General features: G+C 45.6%; 1 protein-coding gene across 1 annotated transcript in view; it reads left to right on the forward strand.

Annotated features, from left to right (window-relative positions):
- The first annotated feature begins 1263 nt into the window (after nucleotides 1-1263).
- Nucleotides 1264-25368, forward strand: part of DBT (dihydrolipoamide branched chain transacylase E2) — a 28621-nt gene continuing 4516 nt past the window's right edge. The window contains exons 1-8 of the mRNA XM_066352807.1: nucleotides 1264-1338; nucleotides 5531-5654; nucleotides 8694-8769; nucleotides 10632-10813; nucleotides 13293-13414; nucleotides 16062-16278; nucleotides 17280-17446; nucleotides 23539-23616. Coding sequence (XP_066208904.1) covers nucleotides 1288-1338; nucleotides 5531-5654; nucleotides 8694-8769; nucleotides 10632-10813; nucleotides 13293-13414; nucleotides 16062-16278; nucleotides 17280-17446; nucleotides 23539-23616 — 1017 coding nt within the window. The 5' untranslated portion in view covers nucleotides 1264-1287. The remainder of the gene's footprint in view (nucleotides 1339-5530; nucleotides 5655-8693; nucleotides 8770-10631; nucleotides 10814-13292; nucleotides 13415-16061; nucleotides 16279-17279; nucleotides 17447-23538; nucleotides 23617-25368) is intronic.

Genomic DNA, 25368 nt, shown 5'->3' on the forward strand with positions numbered 1-25368 from the left:
AAGGAACAAGAATCTTCATGATGGCATTGATGGTAACAGCAAAGAACTAGAAACAACACAAATACTCACTGATGGAGAAATAAATTCTGCTATCGTCATAAAAGCTAGTTGCAGAAATTATACCTACAGTCAATACCATTCCATATCATTGGAATCATGCAATATGTGGCCTTTTGGGTCTGGTTGCTTTGACTTAGCACAAAGTTTTGAGGTTCATCCGTGTTAAAACATGTACCAGTACTTCAGTGATTGTTAAGGATAAATAATGCTCTGTTATATGGATGTACCCCATTTATTTACCCAGTCACCTATTAGAAGACGTTTGATCTGTTCTAGTTTTTGGATATTATGAACAATGCTGCTACAGTTGTTCTTGTAGTAGCCTTTTTGTAGACATCTGTTTTCATTTCTCTAAGAGTGGAATTGCTGGGTCATAGTCAGTCATTTTTATTGATTATAAAAGAGAAGAAATGAGTTCTTTGTTTCCTTTGAGTAAAAAGGCTTACCTTGTGAATAGGTGGCATGTCTCTTGATTTTGGAAGGAAAGATAAGGAAACAATACTGAATTTGGAAGCAGTAATTCATTGAGGTAAAAAAAAGGGTAAAAGAAAGGAAATAAACTAGCTATTTTCTTGGGAGAAATTGGACTTAAAGAGAACATCGAGAGGAAGAGAGCGGTATAGGGAGGGACCCTAGGAAGAAAAATAATTCACTTCAAAGGCACAGCGACTTCATCTTTTTATACAAACACTTCCATATAATATTGTCCAATATATTCATAGTGTCTATAAAATATATAGTTTACTAGTGGGAAAGTTAAAAAATTAAAGGTTTGACTATCCCAGATTTTTTAAAATATAATTTATTGATTGATTTTAAAGAACTAAGTAATCAAGGCGGTTACAATACCGGCTAAAAACAGCAGGTATTTTCCTATTCATTCTCCGGTCTTACGCCACATAACTTTCTCCAGTAATAAGTCCCATTCCTTTGTGTTCCCTTTAACACTATTTCCTCCCACTGCACGGACTACAGAGATGATCGTTGGTGCACATGTTCCACACCGTCCCCAAAATTATATTTGACCTGCCCTCCTCCCCTCTTGTCCCCTCTATTACCCCCACCAAGTGTCATCTGGCTCCGCCCTGCTCCCTGATTGGCTGTCCCGTGGGCCGCTCCTTTGCTTTCATTGGCCGCTCAGGGGGAGGCGCGTTTCCCAACTTCCAATAGGGAGCTGGGCTGTGGTCTCTATTCGCACCGCGAGGCAGCTGTCATTTCCGGAGTAAGATGGCTGCATTGCGCGTGCTGAGGTCCTGGAGCCACAGCGCGGGGCGGCTGGTAAGCAAGTTGCGGCCGATCTGAGGTCGGGTGGGGGGCGGGGGGAGGCAGGAGGAGAGTGATTTGTCCGTAGGTATGTTAATTTGTCCTCCGAGTGCCACGCGCTGGGCACGCGTGATGGAGAGGTGGAGGGACGTATGCAAAACGAAGGGCAGAGAAGGTGGCAAGCCGAACTGCGCTGGACACCCGCTCCCTCCCCTTACCTGGGCGCGCACCTGGCGTGCGTGAGGCAGTCGCCCGCCCGCTCCATCTGCACCCGTGGCGCCGCTGGCCTTTCACCGAGCAGCATCTGGGTGCCGGGCAATGTGACAGGCACTGGGGGTAAGGGGGTATATATTCACTTTGCACTTATGGGACATCCACGGGGTGCTGGATGCGACACCACGACCCCTGCCCTCAAAGAACTGACAATCAGAGCCCCTTGGAGCAAAGCATAACTGGACAGGTCCTTGCCCCCCCAGCCGCTGAGACGCTGGCTCCAGCTTCTGTCCTTGGACATGTACTTCTCTCCGAGGTCTGTACCAGTATCTTCCCAATCTTTTTCTCGCCAGAGCGACAACCCACCGCCCTTTCCCCTGCAATCTCCCCACTTGCACCCAGTCTTTTAGCACAGAACGATGATCAAATCCCTCATCGTAGTGTGTCATTCGATTTGCATAGCGTTTTCCCCCTGGGTCCTCCCTTCTTCCCTAGATCTTTCTACAGTAGTCGACCTCACCCTCACCTTGCAAGGCCTTTCAAGAGCCTGCCATGTACAGGTATAGTGCCAGGCGTTGAGGATGCAGGTGGGAGTGGCACGGACACCATCCCTGCCGGCTGGCTTGGGGGTGAATTACAGCCGAGTGGTGGAGGACAGAAAGAGAGACAGAGATAGACTTTAGGCAAGCAGTTACAGCACAGCATGAGAGGTGCTATGATGGGACAAGTGCATAGAGCTACAGGCACACCTAGGAGGGGTGTTGGGGGTCTGACTGGATTTCCCAAAAGATACCGTATAACCTGAGATTTGGGAAAGAGAAGCAAGAGGTAACCAGGAGAAGAAAGCCCTCCTCAACGGCACCTTGCTGGGTACGGGCCTCCCTTCTCTGAGAGCTCTCCATCCTTGGTTTCCTGATGTTTCTGCTTCCTATATCTCTGGACCCTTGATCCCAATCTCCTCTTTCCCCGCCTGGCCAACTTTTGAATTTGAATATCGGTGTTTCTAAGGGTTCTGACTTTGGCCCTCTGCCCTTCTTGCACTTCCTGGGTTGTCTCATTCTCTGTTGTTGCTGATGAGCCCCCAAGTTTCCCCAGGCTTGCAGCCTGCTCCACGGCAGAACCATGTGTCCCACTGTGCTGGAAATCTCCAGTTGCATGTAGAATAGGTGTTTCTCAGCTGCAGGTAATAATACCCCACCAGCAAATAAGGAATCATGTGTCTGTGCCTACAAAGCCTCCCAAAGTTAGGTGGCAACTGGCATTGATTAAGTGGCTCATAAATATCAGGGCTGTCACTTGAGTTTCCCCTCATGGTCACAAGAGGGCTACAGTTTCTGTATCTGCTAAGTTTTAAGCTATTGATTTTAATTCTTTTAGTTAAGCTTTATGTTAGTAGCCTGAATGTTCATGTTTATAAGGATAAAATAGAGATATTTAAAAGATTCGTTGTTTTAGGACGATCACCTTAAAATAAAGCTAAGATATATGACTTAAGATTGTATATTTTAGAAAAGGGATTATCTGTTTCTCTTTGCCTTTAGAAATCAGTAACAGCTTTGAATTTAAAGTGGAAAATCATCTAAGAGCTTAAGTGTATTATTTCCATCAGTTAACCAAATTTTTACATTATTTAATATAAGAAAAAGAACAAAATTCTTGTTTATACACCTGATCAGTGGTGGCACAGTGGATAGAGCGTCAGTCTGAGATGCTAAGGTCTCAGGTTTGAAACTCTGAGGTCACCAGCTTGAGCGTGGGATCATCGACAGGATCCCATGGTCGCTGGCTTGAGCAAGGGGTCACTGGCTCACCTGGAGCCCCTAGGTCAAGGCACATATGAGAAGCAATCAATGACCAACTGAAGTGTCACAACTACAAGTTGATGCTTCTCATCTCTATCCCTTCCTGTCTGTCTGTCTCTCGCTAAAAAAATAGAATAAAAATAAATATGTATTATATAACATGACCATAATATGTATTATATATAACTTTTAAACTTTAAGGGTTAATCACTACTAAAGTATAACTACATGTGATGTAATTAATTAGGTGTTCATAATTGAAATGTTAACTTTCAAAATAAAATATTCTACCTTTCAGACACAAGTTTTGATATATCAAGGTGAACACATTCTGGCTTATTTCTATAACATCTTTTATTATACTAAGATGTTATATAAAATAGTAATATCTAAACAGGCATCTATAAATTATGATAAAAACTTTTGGTCCTATTAACCTAGAAGCAAAATGAGAGGCAACAAGCATTTATTTGAGATTACTAAGAATGGCTATTTGGGCCTGACCTATGGTGGTGCAGTGGATAAACTGTTGACCTGGAACGCTGAGGTCGCTGGTTGGAAAACCCAGGCTTGCCTGGTCAAGGCACATGCGAGAAGCAGCTATGGGTTGATGCTTCCTGCTCTCTCCCACCTCCTTTCTCTCTCTCTCTCTCTCTCTCTCTCTCTCTTTCTTCTCTCTAGAATCAGTAAATAAAATCTTTTTTAAAAATAGCTATTCTGGAAGCACTCATTCAGGCAGAAACTCAAATAGCAGTCTGATTAGGAAGTGAAGGCAAGATGTGTTTATGAGAAAGGGAAGAGGAATAATTGTGAGAATAGAAGGAAGGAATGTCTACAGGTGCAGATAAGCTAATTTAGGGATGCCCCTTCTGAAGAATGACTTTCATTTTCAGTCCGGTGTTCACTTCTGCTTTCCCGTTTTCCTTGCAAAGAGTTGTTTGGAAAACAGTGCTTCTATGCACCCAGCGCAAACGTTGTTTTGCTCATCTACTATTCCAGGGGTCCCTAAACTACAGCCCGTGGGCCGCATGCGGCCGCCCGAGGCCATTTACCTGCCCCACCCTACTCCTGCTGTTATTCCACACGGCTTCCGCATTCTGTGCACCTGGAGTACTGTACGTGGCGGCACCGCAAAGCGTGGCTTCGCTCAGGTACAGTACTACTTCCGGTGACCCGGGAAGCACGCATCTCGGCTCTGGAAGTGCGTCATATGACACACATCCGGTCTGCGGCTGCGGGCCGCCACACCACCGGAAGCAGTGGAATAACGGCAGGAGTAGGAAGAAAGGCAAAGCACTAATCATTACTACACAGTACAATGGCCCCCCTACTCCCCCAAATGTTCAACAACATAATGGCCCCTATAACCTCCCTTTGCCCAAAAGTCTCTCCCCACATTATTACACACCACGTTTCCCCCTATTATAAGACCCTGTCTTATATTAATTTTACCCCCAAAAGACGGGGGCTGTCGTATTTTTACTTCCCATTGAAATACTGGTCAATTTGTTGATTTAAATTTACTTGTTCTTTATTTTAAATATTGTATTTGTTCCCGTTTTGTTTTTTTACTTTAAAATAAGATATATGCAGTGTGCATAGGGATTTGTTCATAGTTTTTTTATAGTCCGGCCCTCCAACAGTCTGAGGGACAGTGAACTGGCCCCCTGTGTAAAAAGTGTGGGGACCCCTGTACTATTCCAAAGGCTCGAGGAGCAAGACTGAGACACGCTGAGATGGCAGCTCTGACTGCATTTTAAAGTGGTTCCATTTGCATTACCTTGTAGAGTGCAATACTGCACATTTTTCAGTGCCAGTGTATTTGTACAGAATACACTGTGAAAAGTCTACTTGCGTGAGGAATTTTAGGCAAGGAGTGTAACCATATAAGCAAATCTGACTCTTAAGGGTATAATTTTACTACCAGAAACAACCAAATGTTCTCTGTGTGCTAGGGTTCGAGTGCCTTTGATCTCTTGAACAGCAATAGTTGAGAAATAACCAGTCTTCCTAAATTTGACTGTCACTGACGCCGGGTATTCTGATTTGGGCCTAGATAATTCCATACTGTTCATATTGTGATAGTGACTGTTCTACATTTAGAACAGACTTGAAATGCGACGTGTCCTTCCAGAGCTAAGCCATTAGGATCATCTCTCAAAGCTTCTACTTTTGGTTTTCCCCATCTCTAGGTTTGTGTTCACTACTTCCAAACATGCAGTGGCGTTCATGCTTTGAAGCCAAAATACGTGTGTGTGTTTGGTTACCCTTCATTCAAGTACAGCCACCCGCATCGACTGCTGAAGACCACCGCTGGTGAGTAGGGTCGGAATAACCCGTATCAGATAATGGTTTGTACCTCAGTACTGTAAGTGACTGTGGACTTGTCAAAGGAAAGGAAATTGAGCATTGTTTTTAGCTCGGCCCACCTGGCCTCTCCCCAGGTCGGTCCCTGTCTCATTGTCTCTGCATCCCGCCTCTACCCCACTCCCCTGTCACACACTTTCCCTTGCTGCTTATGTCGTCATCATGTTGAGAATGGCTGTCTTGGGCCATCTGTTCTTTATCGCCCAACTCATCTCAGTGCAACAGTCAGCATTGTTACGACTTTTTCGGTCAAGGTAAATTGTTGACATAGTAGTCGGTGCCCTTGTGCTCCTGTATTGTCACTTGTTGTGGGAGGGGCTTCATCTCTCCTGTCAGGATGGTGTGGCGAAACCAGCCTGAGGTGCTCCATGTAGAAAGTTGCCTGCTTTTACCATTGAATTATGACTCTTTCTCCCCTCTGTAAAGAACTGGAGGCTTTAAGTATTAGGTTTGCAAGAATACCGCAAACTTTTTTTCTGATCTCTCTTTAGAACCCTGGACTTCTATTCGATCATGAACCTTTTGGCAGATACTTGGCCCCTTTGTCTGAGCTAGCGGTGACAATGAGGGGGACTCTGGGCAGATAGAAGCACCCCGAGATCAATCCGTTGTTCCATGCCTTTTACGTGCCATCTTCCACAACACCCTGAGATATGTAAACCTCTTTAAGACTTTTATTTTCAAAACTTGATCTTTTCTTAGAGGAAATTGAGGCCGTGGAAGCTCCAGTGTCTGAGCAGTTATCGTGAGCTTTGGGACGGTGTAACTGTAAGCAAGTCACTTAATTTCACCGGGAAAATGGGAGTGATCACAGCATCGGATCCTTCGTACTGTTGTGAGAATCAGTTCCTCCGACACAGATATTTATTGATCGCCTCCTGTGCGCCCAGGCACTGCTCTGAGCACTCGGGATCCATTCTCTGCTTTAGTCCAAACTTAATCCAATCATTAAGCTGGAAACCTGGCTCCTGATTCCTGTCTCACCGCAAACTGATTGCCAAGATCTATTCATTTTACATCTTACGTGTTTCTGAAATCTGTCTCCTCCTTTTCAGACAGCTTTGAAAATACATAAATACATTAAGTCCCATACGTCGGCTTCGTAACCTGCGGTGGCCTCCACACTGCTCTCTGCCGTCCAGCCCCCCTCCCTGACTCTGTCCACCACACTCCCGCCTGGGAGAATCTTTTCTAAAATTGTAGACCTGAAGTTACAGATCTGAAATCGCAGATGGAATTCCCTATCAGTTAACTGCTGCTGAATAACTACCCTCCTCACAACTGAGCGGCTTGATTCTAGGATGGGCCCAGCTCAGTACTGTGACCGTGTTTGGCCAGGGGATCATTGGGCTGAAGGCCCGAGGTGGGCTTACTCACATGGCTAACCACCAGTGCTGGGTTTTGGCTGCAGCATCTCATTTCTCCACCACGTGACCTCTCTCATCCTCCACCAGATTAGATCAGCCACCTGATCAGGGGCTCTCAAGGCAGCATCCCAAGAGGGACAGGGAGGAAGCTGTGAGGTCTTTCACTTCTGCTACATTCTTTTGGTCAGAGCAGGTCACAGGTCAGCATAGATTTAAGGAGGAGTGGTGACATATACTCCACCTCTTACAGGAACAGCGCCCAGATTTGATGACCATATTTATTTCCCACCGGGTCCTGATCACCTTTAGGATGAGTACCAAGCACCTCACACAGCTCTGGGCTGATTTCTCGCCACATAGCCTGGCTTCAGCCACCTAGGACTGTTCGTCATTCCCTGACCAGCTGTACACTGTCACGTTTCCATACCCTAGTACTTGCTGTGCCTTGCACAATGCTGCTCTGCGTAAAGGTGTCACAATGTATTTACTATTCATGTTTTATTAGTCAGGTTAGTTTCCAGTTCTTCATTACAACTCTCTGATTTGTGCTATTCTTAGCACAAATCTTTGTGTACCTCTCTATGCCTTTGAGCAGAATAGCTTAAAACTAGAATTACTTGCTAACTCAAAGATAATGGACTTTTTTTTAAGGCTTTTGATACTTAATGCCAAACTATTTTTCAGGAGAGTTCCAGGATCTACTCTGAGCAGCAGGCCACGAGAGGGCCCAACAGACTAGAAAGGAAACAAGAGTTTCCTAAGACCTCCCCAGCAAAGACACATTGCGTATTTCTTTGCTACTAACGCATCTCCTGGAATTTATTAAAGAAAAGTTTACTACCTTAATCAGCTTGTTTGTGTCTTTCACAAGCAACTGTAATTATTAGCAGTCTAAAAACAGAGGCACGCTCTTGAATCAGGTCAGACCCGTTCATTAACGAGAGGATCCATACATCCTTTCTGATGGCCAAAAAGACTTACCTTCTGGGAATAATTACTATAAAGTGTCACTGTCATTCCAAGCATTATACAAAGGGAGTAGAAATTCGAAAAGGGGTAAAAAGAGGAAAGAAAAGACTCAAATTTAATAAGTTGGCCGAACATAGTTTGGGCAAATCAGAATTTTTCGTCAAGTTTGTTTCTACATGGGGATCAGCCTGACCTTGAGCCTCTAAGAATGAGCATACAGAGTCAAAATACAAGGTCAAAAGGAGTTGAAAGAGGCATGAGGGTTATTACAGCTTTATAACATGGAGCCGGGGGACCCGGTAGTAACTCACCTCCTTTGGTATAGTACCATGTTTATATTCTGTTCATTATAACTGTCCCAAAAATCTCATTCATTAGAGGCCTTCTGGGCCCTTGGAAAAGAACCTTATTTTGGAAGTTGGAAAATGCAAGTTCTGTGGCAATGGGTCTGTGTCATGGATTAATTTATTTAACTCTTTGATGGTTATGCATGATGATTATGCTCTTAAAAATTATGAAATGCTTTTTTTTTTAACCTGTGAAATGGAGTAATTTTTGCCTCTGCTTGAGAATATTCTCTAATTGTAGGTGTAAAAGCATCTCTTAGCACCACATGACATTTAACAAGCTCATTTCTCATTTGTCTTTGAAGGTCAACGGGGACAGATTGTTCAGTTCAAACTCTCGGACATCGGAGAAGGCATCAGAGAAGTTACCGTGAAAGAGTGGTGAGTGGTTGTGAAAAACGTTTAAGTGAATCTTAAAATAATCAGAGCAAAAAGAAGTAGGACTCTCTTTAAATTGAGGAACTTCTTTCTATAACAGACCATGCTTTTTTAAAAAGCAAGAGGTAAAACTAATTTATGTTGTTGGTATGCTGGAGACACAGTTCATCATACATCATGGCATTTTATTCGACGTAGTTTATTAAGGATTCTTTTTCCCTCTTTTTGAGAACTCCTTTCCCTGCCCACTCCTCACTTCGGCCAAACGAACAGAAACTGACCCATAAGAGGCGACGAGGTCTGTCAGTGTCCTTGTTGCTTTCTGAAGGAGCAGAATCCCAGGGGCCCATGTTCTATTCTGCGTGTGGAAGTCCTCATACGTGCTTTTGAACCCCATTTCCCTGTCATGGGTGAAGCTTTATTACACACTGAGAACTGGTTAAGACAGGAAGACAAGGAATGAGAATGACCTCACAAGAACTAGGTCAGTGAAGAATTGATGGTAGTAAGTCAGAAATGTGCTAGACACGTCAAGAATGGTATAAAAATTAGCCTGACCAGGTGGTGGCACAGTGGATAGAGCATAGGACTGGGATGCGGAAGACCCAGGTTAGAGACCCTGAGGTCGCCAGCTTGAGCGTGGGCTCATCTTGTGTGAGCAAAAAGCTCACCAGTTTGGACGCAAGGTCGCTGACTTGAGCAAGGGCTTACTCAGTCTGCTGTAGCCCCATGGTCAAGGCACATATGAGAAAGCAATCAATGAACAACTAAGGTGTCACAATGAAAAACTGATGATTGATGCTTCTCATCTCTCTTTGTTCCTGTCTGTCTGCCCCTATCTATCCCTCTCTCTGACTCTCTCTCTGTCTCTGTAAAAAAAAAAAAAAAAAAAAAAGAATGGTATAAAAATCAACATTATAGGCCCTGGCTGGTTGGCTCAGTGGTAGAGCATTGGCCCAGCCTGTGGAAGTCCTGGGTTCGATTCCCAGCCAGGGCACACAGGAGAAGCGCCCATCTGCTTCTCCACCCCTCTTCCTCTCCTTTCTTTCTGTCTCTCTCTTCCCTTATTGCAGCCAAAGCTCCACTGGAGCAAAGTTGGCCTGGGCACTGAGGACGGCTCCACGGCCTCCACCTCAGGTGCTAGAATGGCTTTGGTTGCAATGGAGCAAAGCCCCAGAAGGGCAGAGCATCACCCCCTGGTGGGCATGCCGGGTGGATCCCAGTCAGGTGCATGCGGGAGTCTGTCTGACTGCCTCCCTGCTTCTAACTTCGGAAAAATACCAAAAAAAAAAAAAGTCAACATTCTATGTAGACTTTCCGGTTTGGCTCCTTCCCTCCTGTCTGGTTGGTAAAGCATTCCTGAAAGGGTGACAGGATGGAGGGTTGATCTGTAAGGACAGGCTGAAACAATCCTGGAAGAAAGACAGGGAACTCAAACCAAAGTGCATGAAATTACAAAGGATGTGTACTGGTATTATCAATTTTTTAATCTCATTCTACAAGTAATAGGCATCCCTAAAGTCTGACACAGGCTCATGTCAGACAACGAAAGGGGAAAAAGCACATTTAAAATACCTTCTTAGAACTTCTCCTAAGGAGTGGGTCGAGCTGAAAACCCGAAAGTTTAAAATGTTTTAGGTTACAGATCTTTGAATGGTTTTAAAATTTTTTTGGTATTTCTTGGAGTTACACCACAGAGATTGTAGAAGCAATTATAATCTTTTCTGGAGCATTCTTTGGTGCACCGTCTGGGACTAAATTCTGGACTAGATGCACACTGACCTATTCACTGTGGCACTGACATTGTAGCATAACCTGTACTAATAACCGATCATGGAGCAGGGTCTTGCCTCTTTTTCTTTCAGGTATGTAAAAGAAGGAGATACAGTGTCCCAGTTTGATAGCATCTGTGAAGTTCAAAGCGATAAAGCGTCTGTTACTATCAGCAGTCGTTACGATGGCGTCATTAAAAAACTGTATTATAATCCAGAGGACACAGCCTATGTGGGGAAGCCGTTGGTGGACATAGAAACAGAAGCTTTGAAAGGTACTGTGAGTGTATTTATCTATTGGCCTAATTGATCACTGCTGTCCTTTGTCATTGGGTACCAATCAAAAGTGATGTTTACTTTTAATAACTCAGGAAATCAGGAAAAGAGAAAAGGCTCTTTGTGATGCGGGGTTATCTTTTGACCAGTTATCATGTTAAAAACATGCACAGTAATAATCATCTGGTGGCTAGGCTACTGGAAGCCATAGTGCTCAGAGAAGGAACAAGCTCTCTCAGGAATTAAAGATTCAGGACACTGGTCACCACTAACGAAAGCTATACTATGCAGAGATTAAATTTGACATAGGGACGGCTCTGTTTGTCACTGGCACAAAGATCGAAAAGCACTCTCACTGCTGATTGTTAGGAAAGCCAGGCTTCGTGAAGAGTAGAGAGAAAAGTCGGGAAGTCAGAATGGAAAGCAAAGAGGCCAGCATTCAGGAGCAGCGGCGACCTGGGGACCCACATGCAGGGCACGTCCTGCCGAAAGGGCGGTGGTTGTGAGTCCGTGTCAGAGGACAGCGGAAACTGGGCTGTTCCAGGGGTGGCGAACAGCTGGCTCTCTGCGCCCAGAGGCCCAAAGTCACGTCATCTTCTAGGACACGGCTTGGCTGTGGGGGCTGGGGGCAGTCGTGGGGGACGCAGCCCTCAGCCAGCGGCGTGCAGGGACGTGCTGAGGTTGGGTCTTCTCCACGGTGCAATTCAGAGAGGAGAAGGTGTCTGACTCACGGAGACTCCGCAGTCTGTCCAGTGACTCAGCAACTAATGTCATAATCATGCTGGACAAGTTATCACATGTTTCACATGTCTTGCGTTTTTTTATTCTTCCATGTGAGTGTTTCAGTTGAACAAAGAAGCTGAGCCCAACCTAGAAAGGCCGGGTGATTTGCTCAGTGGCAGTGACAGGGCAGAGTCAGAACTCAGATGTCCCGAGTCTCCACCCACTGTGGCAGACTACCTCCGGGAGCAGGGAGAGAGGTAGTTATTAATTTAACTTCTGGTATAAAAGCAAGACATTACATTATAGAAAGTTATAAAATATACAGAAAACCAAAAATAAGAAAATGGAAACATATTCCTGCTACTCAGAAATCACTAAACACATTTGTGTATATCATTCCAAGTATTTTTCTAACAAAATTATGCCTTGAACTATAGGAGTTGTTATTCCAGCTTATTTGACCAGAGAGAAAATTTACAAGGGCCTGAACTAAATTTCCATCCAGTCTCTGCATTCTTAACCGAGACCCCTATAATAAACGACAGATTAACAAGAGAAGGACCAGTGTATTGATACGTGTACCTCGTGTACAAGGGGGACCAGCAGGGAATAGTAACTCCAAGAGGTGGCTCAGAATTCAGGCTGAACTACCATCTTACTAGGGAAGGGGAGGGGAATGCAGGTCTAGACAGTAAATGATGTTTTGGAAAGATAATGGGCCTTTATTTGCTTAAAACTGAACATGAGAGCCAACTCGGTTGCCTGCTGATTTTCAGAGTTTGGTTTCCAGGGCCTGATTCCCCAGAGATACTGCCAGCCGCATGGCTTTCCTGGCTTCAGACTTTGACAATCAGATCCTTTCAAAAACTTTTTTGGGGGGTTGCAAAAATACACGCTAATAGCCCTAGATCGTTCTTCTTAGATCAGGACTCTAAAGTTAGAGAACAGAACAACCAGGTTGGCACCACCACGGATAGGAAGTCTTCCGCAGCATTCTGTAAGCTGCACTCAGAGCAGAGAGGACGTGTAAGGGTGTGTCCTGTCAGGAAAGCGTGTAGATTGGTCACAGACGGTACGTGATTCTTTCACGCAGTCTACCTCACATGGGATTCTTTTCTCATGCTACTTATAACAGAGATGTGTATTATGAGAGTGTTTACAATGCAACGTGTTTTAACATTTATGGAAGTTCTCATTTAAAAAAAATTTATTGAATTTATTGGGGTGACATTGGTTAATCAAATCATATAGGTTTCAGGTGCACAATTCTACAGTACATCCTCTGTATACTGCATTGTGTGGTCACCACCCTGAGTCACCTCCCCCTCCATCACCATCTGTCCCCCCTTCATCCTCCTTCACCCTCCTCCTCCTCCCCTCTCCCCTTCCTTCCTGCAGCCCCCACAGGGATGTGTGTGTCTATAAGATTTTTTTTTTTTGCCTCACCTAATAGAAGTTCTCGTTTTCTTACCGGTAGCCGGCTACATGATTTTAACAGAGATGAAGTGAGCACCAAGTAGTACTAGTCGTTAAACAATACCAGTACCTTTACACACACACACACACACACACACACTCACACACACACACACACACACTCCATTTGTTTTTTCATTCTGAAGCAGACCAACTGTTAATGCTTTTTTACTATAAAGTTTAAGTTGAATTTATTTATACATGATGTGCCACTAAGCTTGTTTTTTAAAAATATATATGTATTCTCAACTAAAGAGTGAACATTGCCCCTGTTACCAGATTCAGAGGAGGACGTGGTTGAAACGCCCGCTGTGTCCCACGATGAGCACACGCACCAGGAGATCAAGGGCCAGAAGACGCTGGCGACGCCGGCAGTGCGCCGCCTGGCGATGGAAAACAACGTGCGTGCTCTGACCGTTGAACCATGAGGGAGGTCGCCTGCAGAGTGTATACACCGCTCACAAACATCAGGGGATATCTCAAAAGGACTATGGAACTGTAAAATATCCCCTGATGTTTGTGAGCGGTATATTTGTATCTGAGAAAAACAGCCAGCTCTCCCACGGTGAGATGGCTCAAGGTGGGATTAAAGAAAACATGAAAATGTCTGTTACCGACATTTGCAAAAAGGTACTCAGTGAGAAATGAGAAAAGCATTGTGAACTTAATTGCTATTAACTGAGGTGTGATTTATTTATTCTTTCTTAGAGCCTAATAATCATCGGGGCCACCACTTACTTGTCAATACTAGTGTCTTAGATCAGGTGCCCCTGGGTGCACGGACTGAGAGAGGGCTGGGTCCATGTGACCGGCCCGGTGGTTGGCTGGCTGGTTGGAGAATGAACACCTCTATTGGGAGTGAGCATGGCGAAGGGAGGAGATGGGAAATGGGCCGGGCCAGGACTTGGGCTCCAGGCTGTGACCTGACCCCGGGCAGGTCGGGACAACCCTGGCATTGTACCGACTGGAGCCACGGAGGCTGGCCTGCATCTCTCTCCTCGGCCAGCCCGTCCTTGGTGCCCAGCCCCCAGGGCAAGGTGACTCCCAGGCAGGCGATAAGCATGTGCACGGCATTTCACTTAATCTTCCCAACTCTGTGAGATAAGGGGGCTATTCTAAGACAGGAAGAGGTCGAGTAACTGGTCCAAGGTCACCCGGCCGTGGCGGAGCCAGGATTCTGAAGCCAGTCTCTGTGACTCCAAAACCAGTGCTCATCATCATGACATACGGCCTCCGCTGTCCCTGCTCTGGCTACCCGAGCGAACCCCGAGCCTGGCCCTACGCCCTCTTTCCCTTGCCGGCACAGCGACCCACACGCTGGTTTGGGCTCTCCCCACTTCGCAGGTGTGGGAGGGCAGAGACGGTGTTAAGTTGCCTGAAATCAAGTCAGTAGCTGACCTGGGGATTTGAACACACATCTGCCTGGTTCCAGCACCCGAGTTCTTTCCTGTGTGTGCCGCACAGGGCGGGCTTTTTGTTCTCTGTCTGTTTTTGAAAGAAGTAATTAAGTTATAGTGGGGAAAAACAAATGTTTACATTTTGGAAATAAAAGAGTAATTAAAATATTTAATATCCATTCTATCCAATTATCGGCCGTTGTTCCGGAAACTACCCCGAGGAAATAGTCTAGGATACATTCTTCTGAGTACTTATAGCCCAAATTAGAAAGCATGTGTATTCAAAATCAGGGAACTGCTTAGGTAAATTATGTTATAAACCCCTAATGACAATTTAATAGCCATTAAGTGGGTTCAAATATGAAAACCATTTAGCTTAACAGAAAATAGAAATAATGATATAGAACGCTAACTAGATGGTGACCTTGTCTATTGCTTTGAAAACTAGAAAGCATTTGACCAATGTTTTCTCTTAATTATATAGAAAGACTCTCTGTAGGAATACATGAATTGGCTTTCCGATACCACTTCCCAAAGATGGTAGAGTCACTAGAGTATAATTACTAGAAATTAAATATTAGACTTAAAATAAATCATCTTTTTTTTCTTTATTTGTAGTTCGCAGATTAATTGAGTTTGAGTAAAATGAAAAACCAATGGCATTTTCTGTTTTGTTATTACATAAAAATTATTTGTTTAAATTCTTAGAGTTTATTTGTTACAAATGAAATATTTGACATATAAGGTCATTTATTAATTTGTAGTCATCCTTAGAGAAGCACTTATACAAGTGAAGCAGGACTTAATTCCTGAAGAATTAACTAACACACATTACGCCTGAGGGTACCATCCAAGCTTTAAATAGAATTGATGTAGTGAGAATATTTTACCTCTGTGACCAAACATAGGAAATGATTAAATAAAGCAAGATCATATATGTTTCAAAAAAGTACCATGAATGTCTCGTAGAAAGTAGAATACATCGTCTATGGTTTATTCTGTAGAAATTCTGTAGAAAGCAATAACAAAACAGATATATGACCCTTAACTTGGTCTGAGGAACTCACATTCCAAATATGCCTCAAAAAATTAATTTTATTTTTTTATACTGGTCTTTTTGAAATAACCTTAAAAAAACCCTAATTTGAGAGAGCTTTTGTATGATTAACTGATTAACTACTGTATTACATGTTTACTGGTAGCCAACGTCAGAAACATGGGTCTACTTTTGTTGTAGTGTTTAACTCTTCTTTAAACTCTGTTCTTCTTATGTAGTTTCCAAACCAGAAAACTATCAAATAAGAATCATGCAAAATATTTAGTTGACTGTTTAAAAAACAGAAGTCTCCATAAACAAGTACGGATTATCCACAACATAGATGCCGCATTGTTACCACATGGGCAGATGAACAGTATGTACAAAAGTCACATGATTACTTAGGAAGGAAGCTGTTGTTTATAGCATTCTGTTAAGATAACAAAAATGTTATTTTCTTATGCTAACGTATTGGGCAGAGGTGTTTTTTTTTTTTTTTTTTTTTTTTTTTTTTTACCTACAATTCATTAACTTCCATTTAGAGACCTTAATGATAGTTTGTTCTCAGGTAGTTTTATTTTTTTGCATTAAAATGTGTCTTTTTTTTTTTTTTAGATTAAGCTGAGTGAAGTTATTGGCTCAGGAAAAGATGGCAGAATACTTAAAGAAGATATTCTCAACTATTTGGAGAAGCAGACAGGAGCTATATTACCTCCTTCCCCGAAAGCTGAAATTGTGCCGCCTCCGCCGAAACCGAAGGACAGGACAATTCCCGCACCTGTCTCTAAGCCCGTGGTTTTCACAGGCAGAGACCGGACGGAGCCCGTAACAGGTAAGAGTGACAGCTCCGAAGGGAATGCTGGGAATGCTGCCATGTACCTGGGGGAGGCTGCCCCCGTCGGTCCACGTATACAACAGGGTGTTTTCAGTTCTACCGAAGGGAGAGTTCAAATTGAGCGTGTACTTTCTTTTTAATGATGAAATAACAGTTTTTCCAGGCAAACCTTCAATTTATACTGTTGATTTCTGAAGGGTAAGATGTTAGCAGGCTTCTTGGAAAATAAACGTGTTTACGATTGAATCATTGTTCTGTCTGAAGACTCACAGGGTTTCAACCTGACCGGGTGGTGGTGCAGTAGATAAGAGCGTTGGACTGGGATGAGGAGGACCCAGGTTCAAGACCCAAGGTCACCAGCTTGAGCACGGGCTCATCTGATTTGAGCAAAGCTCACCAGATTGGACCCAAGGTCGCTGGCTCAAGCAAGGGGTCACTCGGTCTGCTGTAGCCCCACGGTCAAGGCACATATGAGAAAGCCATCAATGAACAACTAAGGTGCTGCAACGAAGAATTGATGTTTCTCATCTCTCTCCCTTCCTGTCTGTTCCTATCTATCCCTCTCTCTTACTCTCTCTCTCTGTCTCTGTTTAAAAAAAAAAAAGAAGACTCAGAGTGTTTCAGGTATTCATGATTTGTCATTAGCGCTCAGAGTCATTCCTCTGATTTGTCATTTATAAGCTCACAGGGTGGTGACCTGCAGAGGAGTGTCACAGCAGGAGAGCCCCTGGGGAGGGGGACATGGTTCGCATCCTCCAGAATTCTGCACTCACAGCCTCAGACGCAGTCCGCAGCTGTGTCATTGAACCTGGCACCGGGTGTCGTGCACAGTCAGGGCTTCCGCGTGGAAACCAGAGGCCCTCACACCATGTCAGGGCGCTGGCGGTTTCAAGAGGAAGAACTGAATCGGGAGTGAACCACACGAGGGGATCTCTCTTTGAGGTTAGAAAGGCGAGCGAGAACGGCGGGATTCAGAGTGTAAACTGAATGTCTTGCAGGCTTTCAGAAGGCCATGGTCAAGACCATGTCGGCAGCCCTGAAGATCCCGCACTTCGGGTACTGCGACGAGCTAGACCTGACTGCGCTGGTGCGGCTGCGGGAGGAGCTGAAGCCCGTGGCCTCCGCCCGCGGGATCAGACTCTCCTTCATGCCCTTCTTCATCAAGGTGAGGCGCCGGGAACGCCCTGGAGGCTTGCTCTCCGCGTACCCAGAGTGTCCACTCTGGGTCTGAGTAAAACCACTACTTCTCACCACTGTCAGAGTGTACAGGTACAGCTTTCTGGGTTCCGCAGGAATTTATAAAATTCAAACACCTCTGTCATCTTTTTATCCCCGGGCCTCTTTGAGCCGGTAAGGGCTGTCCTGTCCGTCAGGTGAAGCCTGGAGTTCTGTAGGGATCGCTCCAGCCAAGGCCTGGTTAGGAAGAAAGGGAGACTAGGTACTGATCTTACGTTCAGTCTTACGTATTTGCTGTCATGTACTCAACGCACCCGTGTTGAGGCTTCCGGGGATGGTTTCTAGCACCAGGCCTCGGGACCAGTATACAGTGGAGTATGACCATTGCTGACCTTGGTCAGCTCATGGTCTAGCTCACGTTGACCACCACTTCTGAAGCTGTCACATGGGCCAACCCGGTACTGAGCATGCTACATGCTTCTCTTTTAATTCCTAGAATAACCCTGACATCCCCCACTTTCCATGTGAGGAAGTTGGGGCCCAGAGAAGTGTCTGCTCCCAGCCTGTTTTATTTAAAATGTATACTGTTGTGTCTAACTCCAGGGTGGCTTCCCAGCAGCCCTTCCCCCACCCTGCCCCCAAACTGATCTTCCATGAATCAAATTAGGTTGTTATTCCTTGATTCTTTGCAGTGGCTTCCCTCCATTGCCTTCAGTATAGTTTCTTTTTTATTTAGTGAGAGGCTGGAAGGCAGAGAGACAGACTCCCGCATGCGCCCCAGCTGGGATCCACCCGGCATGCCCACTAGGGGGCGATGCTCTGTCCATCTGGGGCCCTTGCTCCGTTGCTCAGCAACTGAACTCTTCTTAGTGCCTGAGGTGGAGGCCATGGAGCCATCCTCAGCGCCCGGGGCCAACTTGCTTCAGTCGAGCCATAGTTGCAGGAGGAGAAGGGGGTGGGTGGGAGAGAAGCAAGAGGGGGAGGGGTGGAGAAGCAGATGGGCACTTCTCCTGTGAATCCCTGACTGGGAATCGAACCTGAGACATCTACACGCTGGACCAACACTCTACCACTGAGCCAACCGGCCAGGGCAGGATAGTTTCTAAACTCCTGAGTGTGGCATAGAAATACTACCACGGGACTCTGCTGCCTGCCTCTCTGGTCCTCGCTCTCTCTGTCACTCCCTCTATTTTTGTCAGATTACGGTACACATAGTGGCTGGAGCACACAACTCCTGAGTGTACCCTTCTACCTTGGTCAAATACCTGTGCGTCCTATGTATCAAACTTTGTCCAGGTCTAGCCTCCTGCATAAGCCTTCTGGAGCCGCACGGTTTGAGTTACACGTCCTTCTGTTTCCCATTGGAATGTATCTCCCTGTGCTGCAAGTGTTTACTCAGGAGCCCCTTCAGGGGCGCTAGGCCTCATCAGGCAGACACTCTTCTTTATCTCCATCCTTTTAGCAACCACCCTGACAAGCAAGTGGATGCTCTATACATGAGATGTGATAGATGGCAATTAATGAGAGCTCTGGGCTATTCCAGCTAGAGAGTCCCACCTGTAGAGACATGGCAATTGAAACACGTGGATGAGACCACCCAAATTGTGTGTGAATGAGAAGAAAAGAAGGATAAGGCTTTACACCATGTGTAAGGGGAAGGTAGGAGTTGAGTTGGTCAAGACAATGGAAGAGGGTAAGTGGGGTCATTGGTCTGATGACAGGAAAACTGGAGAAGGGCCACTTAGAAGCCAAGGGTATCGACTGCCATATAGCATCCCACCCCCAAATGTAATGGTTTGAAGCAGCAGCCATGTGTTATTTCTCCCAAGGTAGTAGGTGAGCAGGACTCGTCCGCTAATCTTGGCGGAGCTCACTGATGTCTTCAGAGAGCTGGTAGGTGGACTCGAGGCTGCTGGCGTAGGGGCCTCAGCAAGGATGACTCGTTTCTCTTCCGTGAGTCTCTCGTCTCCCCCAGTGTGCTGGCCCCCACGTGGTCTAATACTGGCCGGGTGAAGAGAGGAAGCACAAGGGAAGCACTTCCTCCAGCCTCTGCTGCATTTTGTTCTTAACTCACTGACCAAAGCACGTCACATGACTAAGCTCAGACTCAGCTGACGAGAGCACTAGTTCCAGGGAGCGGACTAAGAGAGACGAGAAGGATTGGGGCCATTGATTTCATCTCTCACCCCAAGAGAGAAGAGAAGTGTGTTATGAGAGGAGTACATGGTGGTCATCCGCATCTCAGAGATGAACTAGAGTAAGGGAGGGGAACAGGCTGTCGGCTGAGCAATGGAGCGGACAGCGTGGCCTCAGTCAGAACCGACTGAGTAAAGTATTGTTGGGCTGGAACAGGGGTCGGGAACCTTTTTGGCTGAGAGAGCCATGAATGCCACATATTTTAAAATGTAATTCCGTGAGAGCCATACAACGACCTGTGTACGTTACACATTATCCAATAAAAATCTGGTGTTGTCCCAGAGGACAGCTGTGATTGGCTCCAGCCACCCACAACCATGAACATGAGCGATAGGAAATGAATGGATTGTAATACATGAGAATGTTTTATATTTTTAACATTATTTATTATTATTATTATTATTATTTTTTGTATTTTTTTGAAGCTGGAAATGGGGAGAGACAGTCAGACAGACTCCCGCATGTGCCTGACCAGGATCCACCCGGCATGCCCACCAGGGGCAACACTCTGCCCACCAGGGGGCGATGCTCTGCCCCTCCGGGGCATCGCTCTGCCGCGACCAGAGCCACTCTAGCGCCTGGGGCAGAGGCCAAGGAGCCATCCCCAGCGCCCGGGCCATCTTTGCTCCAATGGAGCCTTGGCTGCGGGAGGGGAAGAGAGAGACAGAGAGGAAGGAGGGGGGGGTGGAGAAGCAAATGGGCGCTTCTCCTATGTGCCCTGGCCGGGAATCAAACCCAGGTCCCCCGCACGCCAGGTCGACGCTCTACCGCTAAGCCAACCGGCCAGGGCCTTTAACATTATTTTTTTTATTAAAAGATTTGTCTGCAAGCCAGATGCAGCCATCAAAAGAGCCACATCTGGCTCACGAGCCATAGGTTCCCAACCCCTGGGCTAGAAGCTTGTTTGCAGTTAGTTAGTGAATGAATGGTGGGGGAGAGGAAAATATCATTTTTCTCCTAACTTGTAAGTTCTTCTGGCTGGGCTAATCAAATTAACGTGGGACAGAGTAACAGGAGAAAATACGTATGTACGTACACGGGTTCCATAAGAATATGAGACCGGAGGGTGGTAGTTAAGGCGTATGTCCCATCTTGAGCTAAGGCAGAAAGGGTGACTGCTGGGGTTGGGGGAGTTAGTGGTCTGGACTTTAAAGGGCAGGAAGGCAGTTCACATTGAGATGGAAAGCAAATGTTTGGTAAACAGTGTTTGTTGGGCCATCTTGTGTTTTTAGGTGAGAGAGACAGACAGGAAGGGAGAGAGATGAGAAGCATCAACTTATAGTTGCGTCACTTTAGTTGTTCATTGATTGCTTCTCATACATGCCTTGACCAGGGGTCTCAAGCTGAGCCAGTGAACCCTTGCTCAAGCCAGTGACCTTGGACTTCAAGCCAGTGACCATAGGGGTCAGGTAGATGACCCCCACTAACGCTGGCAGCCCCGCGCTGAAGCTGGTGAGCCTGTGCTCAAGCCACATGAGCTCGCACTCGAGCCTGTCCCCTTGGGGTTTCAAACCTGGGACCTCAGTGTCCCAGGTCAGTGCTCTGTCCACTGTGCCACCACTGGTCAGGCTGGGCCGTCTTTAATGATGGGACACAGAGAGACCTTTGGTCAAACAGGCCTCGCCAGGCTCCTCCCTGTCTGTTAACCCTCGCTCAGATTAAACTGGAGTTATCCGGGACCCTTGCTCAGATTAAACTAGTTATCCGGGACCCTCGCTCAGATTAAACTGGAGTTATCCGGGACGGTCGCTCCCTTCCTGGGCCGCGTCCTCTCTCTAGTCTCTTTTAGGCGGTGAGGGTCTTCTGTTTCTTAAAAATAACCAGCTTAAAATAACCAATACCCCAAAAAGGCATATTTTGAGGTAGCAAGCTCTGCTTCCCCTCCATAGAAAGTGAGAGGAGCGTGACTGGTGGTGGCACAGTGGATAGAGGGTCAGCCTGGGACACCAAGGTCTCAGGTTCGAAACCCCGAAGTCACCAGCTTGAACGTGGGATCATCGGCATGATTCTGTGGTCGCTGGCTTGAAGCCCAAGGTCTCTGGCTTGATCAAGGCGACACTGGCTGGGCTGAGCCCCTGGTCAAGGCACGGATGAGAAGCAAGCAATGGACAACTAACATGACGTGACTATGAGTTGATGCTTCTCATAGTCTCTCTCTTCCTTCCTCTTTTTAAGGGGGGGGGGGGAGACTTTAATAGCCTGGTAAGAGGCAGACGGCGCAGAAGTACAGGTGGTGGTTGAAGTGGGTGATTGGAGGAAGGTTCCAGCTGCCCCCTGCTCTCTTGCACACCTGTTGCACACGTGTGAGGACAAGTGGAAGCGCCCTGTAGGCTGGGAGAGGGGCGGGAGAGAGGACTCAGAGATGTGGGGGTGGGCGGGGCTGTCAGCAGGAAGGAGGGACCACTGTTGCCAGTGACCCGAGGCTGATTTGTGTTTTACTTTTTATTTTCAGTTTCTGAGAGTTTGTTGTTGACAAGTCTGTGCTGGAGCAAGGATAGACCAGCTCTGTAGTACATGGAATTGGTTTTATTATGATTATTATTCATTGTTCCAGTCTGAATGGAGTACCTGATGTCTATTTTGAAAGTAACATTTACTATGCTTTATTTGTCGTAAAGTAACATTTTTTCCTGCCTGTTCTAACTTTCAGAACATTGAGAAAATGTTACAAAGTATTGTACAGGGGCAAAAATGACCTCTAATCCATGGACACACACACCTTGTTTTTTTGTTTTACAAAGTTTGGATTTTACCCAAAGTACTGTTTCTATGCATAACACTTTAAATCTTAGTTAAACTTTATATATAGATTGAAGTTACAGTTATTGCATCAAATGGTTGGTGATACTTTCCGTAACTCTCTTGTTCAGGATGTGACTTCGTGTTGTCAAGACCACTGACCCACCGGCACAAATAACACAACACCCCAGACAAGTAACAAAGTCTTCCTATGACCAGACGAGGGCAATGCCTGAGGGAATCCTTTTTAAGGACAATCCTGAGCATTATTTTTCTCTTTTCTAAGTTAAATACGAGGCACGACAACCAAATGCAATATGTGAACCTTGATTAGATCCCAGGTGGACAGAAAAACAGGCAGTGAGAACATATGGGAGAAAGTTAGGGAAATCTGAATGCGGACAGAAGAATAATAATATTAAAAACAGAAAAAAGGAGAGAGATTCAGGGAGAAGAAGGCAGAGCAGGAAGACATAAATGTGACCAGACCAGGGACGTGCCCTTAAGTAATTCATTATCCCTCCAGCTCTCGTGACCAAGGACAGGAGGCGGGACACTAGCCTCTCATGGTCAGTACACGGGGAGCTCATTATCACTTGTTCTTTTCACACAGGGAAATAGCTTACAGGCCTACTTCTCATGGAGATCCTGGACTCGGACTGTAAGCGAGGAAGTCACGCGGACTTAGGCATTTTCCCTGGTACAGCCTATCCAGGGAGTTGGGGCAAAAGTAGGTTTACAGTTGTTCCTATGGAAAAGAGTACAAGAATTAATAAATGATACAATAATAAATTCTTTCACATGGTCACAGCTGTAAACCTACTTTTGTCCCATCCTGTAGTTATTTTGAAAACTCTCCTTTTTACATGTTTTTAAAGAAAAAAATTTTTTTTCAGTTATGCAAATCTTGATGTTTACAAACAATTTGGCTTTTTTTTTTTTTTTTTTAATCTTTTATTCTTAAATGGTTAGGGTGACCTCATTGCACACTGCTGACAGTCACAGGCCCGGGGACATGCAAGACTTGAGCCTGAACTGGGCATTAGTGAGGGCTCTCCCTCCATCCCTCCTTCCGCCTCTTCCTGCTGCTCTGACCCCGTCCCTCCCCGCGGAAGTGCTGACGGGTGCCCTCCGTGTGTTCCACAGGCCGCCTCGCTGGGACTGCTCCAGTTCCCCATCCTGAACGCCTCTGTGGACGAGGACTGCCAGAAGGTCACCTACAAGGTCAGCTGAGTGTGGGGATGTTCTTGTTAGAAATGGAGGGTGCAGACGTGCTTGTCAGGTAGAGAGGCGTCTGTCTGTCGGACCTCAGATCGCGACCCTTTTTTAGGTAGGGGAGAAAACACCAAGCTCAGGTATAATTTGTTGTTGTTGCATTTTTTACTGGTTGATGCTACTGTTCAAGTATGCAGATTGACATTTTTTTTTTTTTTTTTTTTTTTTTTTTTTTTCATTTTTCTGAAGCTGGAAACGGGGAGAGACAGTCAGACAGACTCCCGCATGCGCCCGACCGGGATCCACCCGGCACGCCCCCACCAGGGGGCGACGCTCTGCCCACCAGGGGGCGATGCTCTGCCCATCCTGGGCGTCGCCATGTTGCGACCAGAGCCACTCTAGCGCCTGAGGCAGAGGCCACAGAGCCATCCCCAGCGCCCGGGCCATTTTTTTTTGCTCCAATGGAGCCTTGGCTGCGGGAGGGGAAGAGAGAGACAGAGAGGAAAGCGCGGCGGAGGGGTGGAGAAGCAAATGGGCGCTTCTCCTGTGTGCCCTGGCCGGGAATCGAACCCGGGTCCTCCGCACGCTAGGCCGACGCTCTACCGCTGAGCCAACCGGCCAGGGCCTGCAGATTGACATTTTAAAATTTTTTATGTAATGAGTTGAGAGAGAGAGAGAGAGAGAGAGAGAGAGATGTTGCTTTGTTGTTCAAACATTGGTCGATTCTTGTATGTGCCCTGACCCTGCACCGAACCCACTTCCTTGGCGTATCGGGATGACTCTCCAATCAACTGAGCTACAGGGCGGGGCCACGCTGCCATCTTAAGCCCTTTGGTTTTCAGCTTAAATAATGGAAACATACAACTGTAAAGGCTGGGTTATATTACCCACCCAACTCACCCTTCCCTCAGAAAGAGCAACTCTCTCAAAATGGAATTCCAGCGATTTTTAAAGCAAGAACAATTTTAAATGAGAAAAATAGGGAAAGTTTGAATTCCATTTGAATGAACTCTTCTGGCTGGAGTGAAAGTTTATTAAGACAACTCTTTTTTTTTTTTTAAGATTTTATTTATTGATTTTACAGAAGTAGGGCTGGGGGTGGGAGGGGAATGCTAGAAGTATCAACTCATAGTTGTGGCACTTGAGTTGTTCACTGATTGCTTTCTCATATGTGCCCTGACCAGGCAAACCCAGGGTTTCAAACTGGCGACCTCAGCGTTCCAGGTCAAGGCTTTTTAAACTGGGCCACCACAGGTCAGGCAAGACAGAACTCTTAGGAGTGCTAATTCTTATTTATATTTCGCATTCAAAATGGACAAGCAGGAAGTGAGCTTAGATATTCTGAGGGGTTGGATCTAAAATCTTCCCATATGATTAACACAGTTTTCTGATTAAGGAGATACTGGTTGCAAAAAATTCAGACAAGAAAATAACGATGTTCATCTTCAATGCCATGACCTCTAAGATAGCTCACTGTTTATGTTGAGACGTGTATCTACCCAGGATTTTACCTTTACATTTATCTATATGGAATTATACATTTATACATGTTTTTTAACTTTGAACTTTATAAAAATATTTAACTTCTTATTTTTTCATTTAATATATTTATGGACATTATTGCATGTCAATAAATACAGCTTTGTTACCATTTATTATTTATTTGGCCAGTGACTTATTGCAAACATTTTGATTGTTTTTAGTTTCTCAAATTTACAATCTGAATCCAACACACGTTTCTCTGTACATACTTCTGTACTT

This window comes from Saccopteryx leptura, chromosome 11, assembly GCF_036850995.1.
Source record: "Saccopteryx leptura isolate mSacLep1 chromosome 11, mSacLep1_pri_phased_curated, whole genome shotgun sequence".
Classification (NCBI taxonomy): Eukaryota; Metazoa; Chordata; class Mammalia; order Chiroptera; family Emballonuridae; genus Saccopteryx; species Saccopteryx leptura.